Here is a 13,088-nt window from a genome sequence, read left to right as displayed (position 1 = left end):
TTTTGTTGAATAGTTAGTAATTATTTTATTTAAGTATTTTTTTAGTTCGTAACTTTTTACTCAATCGAGATTTATTTCGGTCCTGCAGTCAAACTGCATGATTACTCAATTTTATAACACTATGTTTAGTTAAAAAAATTGTACCCCTTTTTAAAATTCTAAATAAAAAATAATAAAACCTGTTGTGTAACTCCTTTCAGAAACCCTTTATATGATTTTACGAAGGTAGAATGCATCGCAGACTAACTCGCTACTTTCATTACAAGTACCGTATACGACCCGAGTAGTACTTTTCTGATATGCTTGTTTACTTTTCTTAGCATTCATAACTCATTAGAGATTCTAGGAAGTTGTTGTGTACCTACGTAAGGGTGTGTCATCGACTTGGTCTGCCGTATTTGATGGTTATTTTATGATTAGATTACTATATTATTCTAGATTAGTCGTCAGCAGATCAAGCGGTTGTCTATATGAGATTTTTTTTATGATGTTTAGTGATGGAACGAACAAGTCGTGCGCGTAATTGTAAACAACACGCTTAGCCATATAGTGGCATTTGCCACTCATGGCTTGAAATCGCAAAGATCTGAGGTGCACTGCCACTGCGCCTATCACCCTGAGACATAAATTGAAAAGTCTCATGAGCCTGTAATTTCACCGGAACGCAATAATGCTCACATTACTTTGAAGGAGGTAAGGTGGCAGTACTTCACTGGATGAAAGTCGACCGTAATGTCCTGAATTACGCCCACGGGCTTTTCATTACATTACCGCCTTATGGTAGAGATGGATTTATTTTTTAATTTAATTGCACTGTACTTCTAAACGTCAAGATTAAGCAAAAAGTTTTTATTTTCACATAAATTTGAAGTATAGAAAAAACGAAACATTTGCAGTTTAAGTATATTCTATTGAATTAATTTTATAAATCCAAATTCTGCATTATTTTTAGTATATTTAGAATTGTTTATTGTACATCTAATACATCATGGCTGCATGCACTTTTGCCTTTTAAATTCAATTATAAAACTTAAACTTAATTAAAACCAAAGTTGGATTTTAAAACAGTCGTTAAAACCAATCCCTGAAAAGGTTTTCGGTGTTTTACAAAACACCGACGATGGATCTGCCAAATGATTGAAGTCCAGAAGAAAGTGAAAGACCAGAAGAAGCGGACAGGAAGAAGTCAGTAAGGAATGTTGCTAATTGAAATCCGTAGTCTATATATCCCATTGTTCGACAGGAGTGATCATAGTAGTATATAATAATAGTGATTATCTGGCATGTTATATATTAATATTCTATTTGATAGCGTTTGTTCACCAACATGACATTGATGGCGAAACGCAGGTCGATTCAAGTTAAAATCAACTGTCGTAACTCAAATTGTGAAATTGAGATGACACGATTTAGAAATAAAAAGAAGATACTGGTTGAAACCAATACGTATATATAACAACAGGTATGTGTTTAATTAATTTATAAACATAAAAGTAGAAATAGTAGAGTTTTCAAATGTATTTTTATTCTATTATATATTATATTGGCAATAATTAGATTTTATTGTGGTGGCAACATAATTTGATTCGTTCCTCTTCCAATTTGGCTGTACTCGATGCTGGTGTCATCGAAGTTAATATTTTAGAAAATTTGAGCATTGCACTGTAGTCCAGTGCTCAAATTTATGCTTGCATTTTTATTTATCCATGCAAGTAGTGGTCCTTCGAGCCGGATATAACAATATATGTATAATATTAATATATTCTCGTTTATAAATGGGTAATTAAGAATTATATACTATTGTATATTATTAACTAAATTGTTTTTAAAATTTTAGTTCACTTTTCCATCATTTGTAAAATTGTTTTGTTGTAAATCCACAAAATATGTATCGAATTACCTAAACTCTAAAGTGAAAAATTGGCTCAAATGAGGATATTTAACAAATTATGAAGACACACACGAACACGATCACGCCCACTCGCTCCCTCACAAGCACGCGTAAGTCATTTAATTGCTTTGTAAGTAATCATTTTTTAATTTCCTATTGTTTATTAAACATAAGTAATGTTAATTAGATTTTAGGAATTTTCTCGTCTGTATTAACTTTTCGCGTATAATATAGGGTTTTTCAATAAGAACTTTGTTTTGTAAATCAAAATAAAACAATAAATTTAGATGACAATGATTCAAATTTTTATTGTATTAATAAAAGTAAGGTTTGGCAATTACACTAAATTACAAATTTTGACTTTAAAAAAGTATTCTTCGAGCAAAGTAGTTTTTTTTATTTATTTTCACATGCTGGTAACGAAAACAATAATTATTTATATAAATTAGTTTCCATTTATTAGAAATAAAAAAATACAAAATTATGCAAAAATATCAAAAAAATTACTGTTATTCTATTCATTAGCAGAATTTCGACGACGTTTATTTGCAGCTCTCTTATATTCTGCTTCTGGAACATCCCGATAAATAGTCCAACAATAATCCGCCAACATTGAAACGTTCCACTTGCCCTGATATCGTTTTTCCATGTTTGCGATGTCCTGATGGAAACGCTCCCCATGTTCATCGCTTAAAGCCCCACAATTATCCGGAAATAAGTCCAAATGAGAATGTAAAAAGTGTATTTTCAAGGACATATTACAACCTAGTTTTTGGTATGATGATAACATATTTTCGACAAGCTCAGCATAGTTGTCACTTCTTTTATTTCCCAAAAAGTTTCTTGCCACAAGGCGAAAATCGTTCCAGGCTTGTTTTTCTTTACCTTCTAGCACAGAGTCGAAATTAACATCGTTAAATAAATTTCTTATTTGCGGACCGATGAATATACCTTCCTTGATCTTAGCTTCACTTAATCTTGAGAATTTCTGGCGTAGGTATTGAAAAGCAGCTCCACTTTTGTTCATCGCTTTTACGAAATTTTTCATCAGCCCTAGTTTTATGTGTAATGGTGGAAGTAACACTTTTTGTGGATTAACTAAAGGGCTATTTTGAACATTTTTTTGCCCAGGTTGAAGTGACTGACGTTGTGGCCATACCTTTTTTGTATAATGCTCTTTTCTATTACGACTATCCCATTCGCAAACAAAACAACAAAATTTTGTGTAGCCTAATTGTAGCCCAAGCAGCAGAGCTACGACTTTCAAATCTCCGCAGATTTGCCATTGGTGTTCATTATACTTAATGCACAACAAAAGAGTTTTCATATTTTCATAAGTCTCTTGCATATGGACTGCGTGAGCAATAGGAATTGAAGGTAAAATATTTCGGTTATGTAACAAAACAGCTTTTAAACTTAATTTAGAGCTATCTATGAAAAGCCTCCATTCATTCTGTTTATATGTAATGTTAAGAACTCCCATCAAACCACTGATATCTTTACAAAAAACTAAACTTTCAACCATTTCAAAATATTGTATCAACTCTTTTTGTCTAGTACGGAAAGCTGTTATAGCCACACCACTTTCTAAAAGATTCCACTGTTGCAGTCTCGAGCCTAGAAGTTCTGCTTTGTTCTTTGGCAATTCCAAGTCCCTTACAAGATCATTTAATTCAGCTTGCGTTATCATGTGTGGCTGTGATGATGTAGTAGGTACTTCGTATTCTGACATTGAGGAAATAGATGGTGAAGTAGATGTGATTTCATCTTTGTTGTCGTTAATTTTAGGAGGTTTGGGGATTGGGTGAAGATCGCTATGCGGCAGAGGGCGACCAGCCGATGGTACATTTGGATATACTATGGCACTTTTCTTTTTTTTAGAAACACCTTTACCTTTTCCGAATACTTGGGTTGTCAGGCAGAAATAACAATCAGTTGCGTGATTTGTCGATTCCCGCCATTGCATTGGCACTGCGAAACGAAGTGATGTTTTTTTGCCACTCAGCCAATTTCTCAAACCTGTAGCACACGAATTGCAGCAGAAATGTGGAACCCAGCTTTTGTCCTGGTGTGATATGTCTTTGTTAAAGTAGTAAGAATAGGCTTTTTTATCATAGGCGATATAGAACACCTTTGTTTATTAAATATCACCTCTCCGCAAACGTAACAAAAATTGTCGGGATTATTCACACATTTCCGAGACATTATGTTATAAAATAATTTTTAGTTTCACTTTTTTTTCACTTTTAGCACATTTATTATTCAGTAATACAGAACAGAGCACTAATGTACGATATTTTTAACAATTGATGCCAACTAACAAAGTTAATATGAACACTGTCAAGTTGAATGAGGGTAGAATCGTAAAATTTGGGAGATAGGAGGTATCTTGAAAACTTAAACTAATAAATTACTTTTACTTATCAAATCGTATTTGGCATGTATAGACAAGCAGAAATTAGTTAAAATTATTTCGGATACTTTTGCATTGTAGACTAGTGTTATTAATGAAAAATGATATCTGATAAATGTCCACCACGACCACAGTTACAGATGTCGATTCTTTCCATAAAGTTTTTAATCACTTTTTGAGAAAGTGGTGGGTTTATTTGGTTAATCACTTCAAAAATTGTGAGTTTTAAGGCTGCAATCAATTCGATTGGCTCCGTATAGACTCTGTCTTTAACATAACCCCATAAAAAATAATCCAGCGGTGTTAAATCATATGATCGAGCTGGTTACTTAACGGCTGAATTTCGTGAAATTATCGGGAAATTTGGTTTGCAATAAATTAATTCATTGTTTCGGTGGCAATGTGACTTGTGCCGTTGGCATTGGGCCGTTTTTTTTCGAAAATTCGGCTGGAAATGCGGTGACGGTGAATGGATCACGCTATCGCGAGATGTTAACAACTCAATTTTGGCCTAGCATTGATGACATGGATATCACTGACATGTGGTTTCAACAAGACGGTGCCACATGTCACACAGCCAATGAGACGATCAATTTATTGCAAACCAAATTTGCTGATCGCGTAATTTCCCGAAATTCAGCTGTTAAATGGCCAGCCAGATCGTGTGATTTAACACCACTGGATTATTTTTTGTGGGGCTATCTTAAGGACAGAGTCTATACGGAGCCAATCGAATCGACTACAGCCTTAAAACTCAAAATCCGTGATGTGATAGCCGAAATAGACCCGACATTTTGCCAAAAAGTGATTAAAAATTTTGATGAAAGAATCGACTTCTGTCAGCGTGGTCGTGGTGGACATTTGCCAGATATCATTTATCATTCATAATTGCCGAACTTTTCTCTTTGTAATACAATAAAAATTTGAATCATCTTCATCTAAATTTTTTGTTTTATTTTGTTTTAGAAAACAAAGTTCTTGTTGAAAGAGCCATTATATATTCTACATTCCTCCTTCAATTGGTTACCTACGAGATAGACTTTGCCTAGTGTACGAGCCAGTGTAACCGGTTTAGGAAAAGTTTAAGTATATGTCATGAACGTATTCCATAATGTGTAAAATAATATATCTCACTTCCATGTCTGTTATCTGAAATACAACGGTATTTGTTTTTATGTATGTACAAATAAATTACTTACTGACTTACTATATATAAATAATAGTATTCACATTATTCGCAATAAGAGCCATTCAATTTTGAGTTATGATAGTACTTGGTTTCACGTGCGATATGTACTTTCATATAACCACCAAGTACAAAATTGAGATCAATTTCGTGTAAGTAAATGTACTTGTAGTGAGTCTAGTAGTTTTAATAAACTAACTTAAAATTATCAAGTCTTTTCAGTTCTCCTGCAAGTTAATATAAAAACGTTAAATATTGATTTTGTTGCATACGTTTATTTACAGTTCTTTCGGTTTTACAGGTTCCTTTTGCCATTTTCAAAAACAGAGAATTATTCTTTAATTCAGGTACCTAAAGCATCTTCATTCACAGCCGGGACTGAAATAAAAAAAAGATTAATAAGAAGAAGAAAAGGTAAGCTATTAACTAAGCATTAATGCCAGGTAACTAAGCAAAATATTATATCAAAAATAAGTATTATTTCCAAAATTCTGTCGAACCACTTCATTAAAATTACTTTTGACATCTCGAGCAAGCGCTACAATATTACCTCGTAAACGTGTCTAAAAAATAATAACAAACGTGTATAAAAAAGTCCTTAGAGACTTACCTGTGATCCAGTATGAATAGCGAGCATCATGTCTAACTCGTTAGTCGCAATTGAGATTTGAGCTCGGCCGTCGCTACCCACGGTAATGGTCTTGCCTGTGCATGAACTTCCACTCCTCGATCCCGAGATTATATCACAGTATCTACCAGCAGGGAGACCAGTCTGAAATAAAAATACTTATTTCTGAGAATATGTGACACTATAAAAATAAATAAATATAAGTGCAGTAATTACACGTTATAGCAAATAATAATAATAATAACAAGGCAGATCACCATCGTGCGCAGAACTAACAACAGACGGAAAAACCGGTAAACCATTCTTATCATCACAGCAACCAAATCGATACCACCAATGAACTTAATTTTTGAACTTGTTCTGTTTTTAATGTTTTTTGTTTATTTTTTATTTTCACAAAATTCTTTCCTTTATTTTTTTTTTCAATTTTGTTATTCGTTTCTTTATTTCCTCACAAAATTTGGGGAGCTTAATATGAGTAAATAAATATGGCTGTATACAAAAACAACAGAAAATGTAGAAAAATAAATACAAAGTTGGCGTAGTGTTCATTGGAGGATTCAAAATGGTTCGTACAAATACCGATATTATAGACAACGTACTTGGAGACTCTGGTCAAGATTCCATCCGTCATTATTGAAAGCGATGAAAGCAGCATTGCCTCGGCTGAAGGCGATTTGATTGCTACCATTATCCCACCAGTTATTAACGCCATGACCACCGGCAACATTCCTGAAGGCAACCATCTGGAAGATCTGCCGCCAGCGGTGTTCACACACCCAGCCGTTACCACAAGTGTTGTCCTAGATGAGATAATACATTTTATGTTAATCTTCAAACAAGAAATTAAATTTATAAACTCATTTATATTGAACAACTGTAATATTTGCACTTTTCAATTCAGTGAAGTCATAATAATAAATAAATCAACAGTTCTTAAAATAGTAAGAAGACGGATAAAATAATATTTCGAGAGGACATTTTTGTGCAACTAAATTATCTGACATCTAGTATACATAAACCCTAAATTAATGCAAACTTTTGACATCTAGAAACTATTCAAGCGAGAGACAGTTTTATTACTTACTGCGTTAATTGAAGGGGAAATGATGTTGCCATTGCCGTCTTGTGGGGGTCCAGCTTCAGTGTTGGTGAACGCAAAACTGCTCATCACCTGGGGTTGACCGTAAGGATGAGCCAACATAAATGCAGTAGCTGCCTTGTACTGTCTATCCCGTTTGTAGGTAAGAATGTCGCCACCAGCACCGTGACCTCTTTGGTTGTCATGGTTGTCAATGAAAACTAGAGCAACATCGGAAGCAAGAAGATTCCATTGTGGTCCCCAGTTGTATAGCCACCTTAGTTGGGTTTGACGTAGGAAGGCTCTGCTGAGCTCTATACCAAATCTGAACTCAGTGACAGGAGCAAGAGGAGTGTATTCATTTCGAGATACAGCTTCATTTCCAATATCAATGACTTCCTGGTAGATATAAGGACGAGCGCCAGATGGGAAACCATGGGCAGTGTTAAGGTTGTGTAGCCTGTCGTAGATGATTCTTAGGTCACCGGGCCACATGTGTTTGGCGGCATCAATTCTATAAAAGAACACACGATTTAGCTGCAACATTATATCTAAAACGCAATTATAATCTATAACTACACAAAACAAGTTACCTGAAACCAGCAACACCAAGTTCGATCAGGCGGTTCATGAATCCAACGATTTGACCACGTACATATTCCGTACCTTGATTCAAGTCTTTCAAACCTGAAAGCTCGCAGTTGCGTACCTGGGAACAATTTCATTCGAATAACGATTGATAGTATGTTACACTTTACCTCAGTTAGTAAATTATAATTCTTAACATTGTTAATAGCATATAACATATAACAATGTTAATAATACTCAATTCAGTTGGTTCTGATTCTCTTGACTTATTTTCTTGAGTTGATGACCGGTTTTTAAACCAGATTTTTGTGAAGTATTTCTCTGTTTCAATAAACAAAACTTAAATAGTCACAGTTTTCGGCCTCTTAGTGTCATCCGAGGTCTGTAGCCGTACTCACAAAAATTTACGTTAGAAAAATTTATGTGTCAATTATTATAGGGAATTTAGCCCTTATGAGAGTTTACTCACAAAACTGGGAGATACCTACACACTTTTTCACATTATTTCCCAGATTTCTATTAGTGAGACCCAATCTCGGAACTTGTGTCCAGCAATAATAACGCACACACCCGACATTGCCCCGCACTATTGAAACCCTGTGTCGCGGGTGCCATGGTCACACAAATAGACAATTAAAAATTACACCTAAACTCACGAGACAAATAAATGTAGGCCATACAAACATTTCTCCCGGCCCGGGAATCGAACCTGGGACCTCTGCGTGGCAGTCCGGCATGGTAACCGTTCGGCCACAGAGGCAGTTAAAGTTGGAATATAAAGGATTTATAGTGAAAGAAAGGCTGACTTTGGGAGATAAATAGGAGACCCTGACTTACTCTATCTGCACAGCAGCCATAGTCGCCGGGTTGAATCACACAATGAGGAGAATTGAAATCGTTACGACCGTAAGGCACAGCAGGATAGTGCCAGTTGCCGAAATTAGCAGTGCTGCCACCAGTACCAACATTCTCGTTCCACGTTCCAGTCATGTGATTGATGATTGCGTCAACATAGATCCTGCAAAATAGTTTTGGAATCTAGTAATCTGTTTTATTCATATTTCACAACAAATTCTTCGTTTGCTTGAGATAGAGAAAAAATATCAATTAGAGCAAACTTCTGTTAGAAAAATTTCAGTTATTCTTATTAGACTAAATAGTACTTTAAGTTATGACATTTACACATTTAGCGCTCTAGGAGGTAGTCGTAATTACATTTATTAGAATCATACCTAACACCAGCGTTGTTGCAGCGTCGGACCATGCTGGTGAACTGTTGCTCATTACCTGAGCGGGTAATCAGTCGGTATGAAATGGGTTGGTAGCGCTCCCACCATGGACGGTTGTAAGCCCGAATTATCAGATTTTCACTGGGTGGAGATATCTGTCAGGTAGAATAAACATTCGTGTTATATATCGAGTTCCTGAGTCTTATACAAAGACTGAATTACATTCATAGAGTATACTATACAGTATATACGAAAAAGGACCTTAATTGTCTTTTCAGAGATTGGCTTAAGTGGTCCAGTAAGTTAGAATCATGTTGGAACTCAATACATACATGTGTATATTATATATACATATATAGCGACGTCACTTTTATCAATCTTTTCATATAGGTACACTCGTCAAATCAGGAGATAATCCACTACGTCAGGACTAGAGTATTGCAGTGAGCACTGAAAATCACACTCAAGTCCTTGCCATTAGGGTCGTATTTCCAGTGCTTGAAATCATACTAAATCCTGACTTGAACATTGAGTAGGGTTCTAAAATACGACCCTAAGTATTTTTTAAAGAACATTCTAAATATTGATTATTACCTGGACACCACCATACCCGTTAGGACCCAGGAAGCGTTCGCACTCAGCTGCGATGTCGTCCCACTTCCACTCAAAGAGATGGACCATGGTGGAACGGCCTGCGGCGTAGTGGGGATTGCGATGCGCCACGGTCATGGCCACAGCCGTTAGAAGAAGGACGAGTCGAAACATCCTGACAATTTGAGGTCTCAAATCATTCTAAGGTTATCTTTCGTAAATATAAATCATAAAATAAAAACTTCAAATCAACCAACAAAAGAACGTCATAAAACTCGTATGTATTTATGAATTATTTGATAGGTGTAAATTTTTGTTAAAATATCGAATACAAGCCATTTGTATCTTTACTCTTGAATTGGAAGTAAAATCCCTTACGAATTCCAAAAGACATCTTTGTGTACTTTGTTTTTTGTTCTAGCAGGTAATTTATTATACTACTAAGCTGTGTGTAGGTTATGGCATAATTTGACTTATATTGTATTATCAGCCCGTTTAGTTTTATTATCTGAATACCAAAGACTTACCTGGAGTCCCAAAACTGTACCACTGTATTAAAAAAACTAGTTAAGGCCACCCATCGCGATTCTTTTTTATACCAGAAGATAAGCTAAACATACCACAGATATACATAAATATCTTAGAGATTTATCGTATTATATATAAAAAGAGATAGTGTGGAATAAAGGATGTTTGAAATAAATTAAAAAAGATTTCCTATCTTCGGTGTCAATAATACGATTTATCATCTTAAAATTTTGTAGTAGAGTAACTGGGATGTATATTTTTTAGGACATCAAACAACAAGAAAGAAAGAAAGAAACATTTATTCGGCTATTACAAACATATATATACAAATAATAATAATAATATTAATCTAAATTTAAATTAAAGAATAAACCTTAAAAATTATCAGTTGGAGCCTGAGAAGAGGTAGATGGCTATGCCTCTTTGACAAAATATAAAAAGAATAACAAGTATTTGATCCGTAACCTAAACATTAAAATAACAATACCCAATTTATAATAAAATTATTACAATATGCAGCGTGCTCTTAAACAATATAAAATAACAAAATTAATAATAATAATAATGTCTGAGTCATAATAATACTAAAACAAATTAACAACTAGCTTCAGTGATTGATGCCGTTTACTTGTCCTATTAGCGTAAACTCTTTAATTATTTTGTGAAAGCCATATAAAGAAGTCAGTCAGAAGAAAGCCAGATTAGACGAACTAGTCGTGCACCTGGTGGTAAGCGATATGCCTATCCATGACAGTTGCAGTGCCACTCAGAATTTTAAATCGCATAGATCTGAGGGGCACTGCCACTGTACCCGTCATCCTGAGACATAAGTTGACAAGTCCCATTTGCATATAATTTCACCACACCCCTGACACTCCATACAACAGTCGAAAATTATTCACCTACGACTACTACATACAGCAAGGCGCTATCTGCACACGCGTGAATGTGTGCGTGAAGTGGCATGGGTTACCTACCCATCACTTGCTCATAATTACGTTGCCAAAGCGGCAACATAGCGAAAAATCCTAACGCGAATCTATTATCTATCATTCTATTATAGAATCCTAATAATCACACACGTTCATTACGTATTTATATCGATATAATACTATATTTTTTATTAATTCATTAAATAAAAAGATTTATTTAAAAAATATATTAAAAGCACTTAAAATGTTATATTTTAAAGTATTTGAAATTGCGTGTCCAACTTTATCATTACCTAGTTAATAATTAGGTATATTCACTACGTAATATTTATCAGCAATACAAATAGAAAATTCTAGAACCCTCGTTTAGCTCACGAAGTTATGGCGTCGTATTATATTGATATAATAAATCTGTGTTATATACTCAGCACTAAAGAAAACAATATAACTGAATGAGGTTCAGACATAAGTTTTTTTTTAATTTACTTCGTTTCATCTTTCAAAATACGAAAGAAACTCCTCTCTTTATCCCGTTTAGATGATTATAAACAGCCGTACACAGTACAATTCACGACCATTATAAATAAATAATATAAATAATAACTTAAAATGATGTTATATATTAACGTACAAATTTCGTAATGAATAAATGAAAACTATATTCAAACATCAAAGCCGTCTTAGCGTGAAATCGGCTCGCCGACAGCCTTGTACTCGTTCAGTCAATGTGACCGTCAATGTGCGGTATCTAAAGCTAGGGAGAGCGGAGAGTGTCCGTTCTCATTACTTATTTGTTCTCTGATTTCACCACAACCCTTAGCCTTTAAAACCGGAATGCTGTAATGCATTACTGCTTGGCGGCAGAAATAGGTAAGGTGGCAGTACTTCCTTGGACAAACTCTTTCACAGGGACCTCTACTGCTACTACTTCTAAAAATAAAATTATCCTTTTGAAACTAAGAAATTTCCACATTTTCACTTCTCATTCCAATCTGCAACCTGATGGTATTGATATTCTTCCTCCACAGTATTATATTGCCTTCTAAACCGTTTTGTGCTTTTCACTGTCAAACTTTTAACAAATAATGTAGGAAATTAGTCGAACTCTAATTTAAAGTTAGACGCTTTCAGATAATTAATAACACAAATAGAGGTTTGAAGGGTAACATCAAGTCAAAAATTCATAATAGTAATACGCGTTGACTCTGCAAATTATTAAAGTCGAAAATTTTATTTAAATTTAATACAGACTGTGAAACGATCAGCTTAATTTGCTAAGTAATCCTTTAATGATGCCTTAAAACATGCTAATGCTGATCAGTCACTAATTCATATTGATCACATGTATGATAATATGTACCTAATAGTAATTTTTATAGCATTTTAAATCAAAACTTCAACGAACGATACGATTCACGTACTTATTTTATTTATTATGTCAAAGGCAATAAATAGAAAAGAAATACATTATTCTGAACAACGACTTGGTCTACCAGAAGGATGCAATTTTCACCTGTAACAATAAATGTATAACAACCAAAATGTTAAATCAGGGATTACCGTAACTTGATTGATTGGTAAAATATTAATCGCTTAGCAAACTCCCGCTTAGTAATCAAGGTGATAAAGTCCGGACAATGGCGTTTCTCTTTATCAAATTCGTTTGTATGCTTCTTACAATATGATTATCTAAAGTGTAAAGCCCAACGTGATGTTGACTTAATCGACCTGCTGTATATTTTACTAATAACAATCTTTAAGCAGGTAATACCACTGGCAAATAAAAAATACTTGTTAAGCAAATGATAACTTTGTTGATCAAGCCAAAAAATCCTTGAAGACGTTGACGAAAATGCGAAACGACTAAATTATGATACGGAGTCATTGCAATATTAATTTTTTCTTAGCCTGCATTTGTCCATCTTAAATGTGAAAGAACTTAATTGACAACATTATTACAACGTTACACATACACAACATTGAATTACAGTAGTTTACGCGCTCATTTCAATTGTTTTTAT

The 13,088-nt window shown here is 34.3% G+C and overlaps 1 protein-coding gene and 1 pseudogene across 1 annotated transcript; both read right to left on the bottom strand.

Annotated features, from left to right (window-relative positions):
- Positions 1–2,405: 2,405 nt before the first annotated feature.
- Positions 2,406–5,444, bottom strand: LOC113235906 (annotated as a pseudogene).
- A 301-nt stretch (positions 5,445–5,745) lies between these two features.
- On the bottom strand, positions 5,746–9,782 carry LOC113236051 (alpha-amylase 1-like). The gene is made up of 8 exons (XM_026472043.1): positions 9,611–9,782; positions 9,020–9,171; positions 8,625–8,805; positions 7,793–7,908; positions 7,206–7,713; positions 6,721–6,921; positions 6,101–6,262; positions 5,746–5,868 (listed from the first exon to the last, which is right to left on the bottom strand). The coding sequence occupies exons 1-8, from the start codon at positions 9,779–9,781 to the stop codon at positions 5,857–5,859; spliced, it is 1,503 nt and encodes a 500-aa protein (XP_026327828.1). The 5' UTR covers position 9,782; the 3' UTR covers positions 5,746–5,856.
- Between the last annotated feature and the right edge of the window lie 3,306 nt (positions 9,783–13,088).

The sequence above is a fragment of the Hyposmocoma kahamanoa genome, unplaced genomic scaffold (assembly GCF_003589595.1).
Source record: "Hyposmocoma kahamanoa isolate Upper Pololo Valley unplaced genomic scaffold, ASM358959v1 88, whole genome shotgun sequence".
NCBI classification, from domain to species: domain Eukaryota; kingdom Metazoa; phylum Arthropoda; class Insecta; order Lepidoptera; family Cosmopterigidae; genus Hyposmocoma; species Hyposmocoma kahamanoa.
Note: the sequence above shows the minus strand (reverse complement) of the source record. Positions and strands in the feature narration are given on the sequence as shown.

What these genes read in the sequence shown, in the direction of transcription:
- LOC113236051 (XM_026472043.1), bottom strand. Translation starts at nt 9,781, where the DNA reads ATGTTTCGACTCGTCCTTCTTCTAACGGCTGTGGCCATGACCGTGGCG. An exon ending in TGCAACAACGCTGGTGTTAG is followed by an intron (nt 8,806 to 9,019) that starts GTATGATTCTAA and finishes ACTATTTTGCAG; the next exon opens with GATCTATGTTGACGCAATCA. An exon ending in CTTGGTGTTGCTGGTTTCAG is followed by an intron (nt 7,714 to 7,792) that starts GTAACTTGTTTT and finishes GTTCTTTTATAG; the next exon opens with AATTGATGCCGCCAAACACA.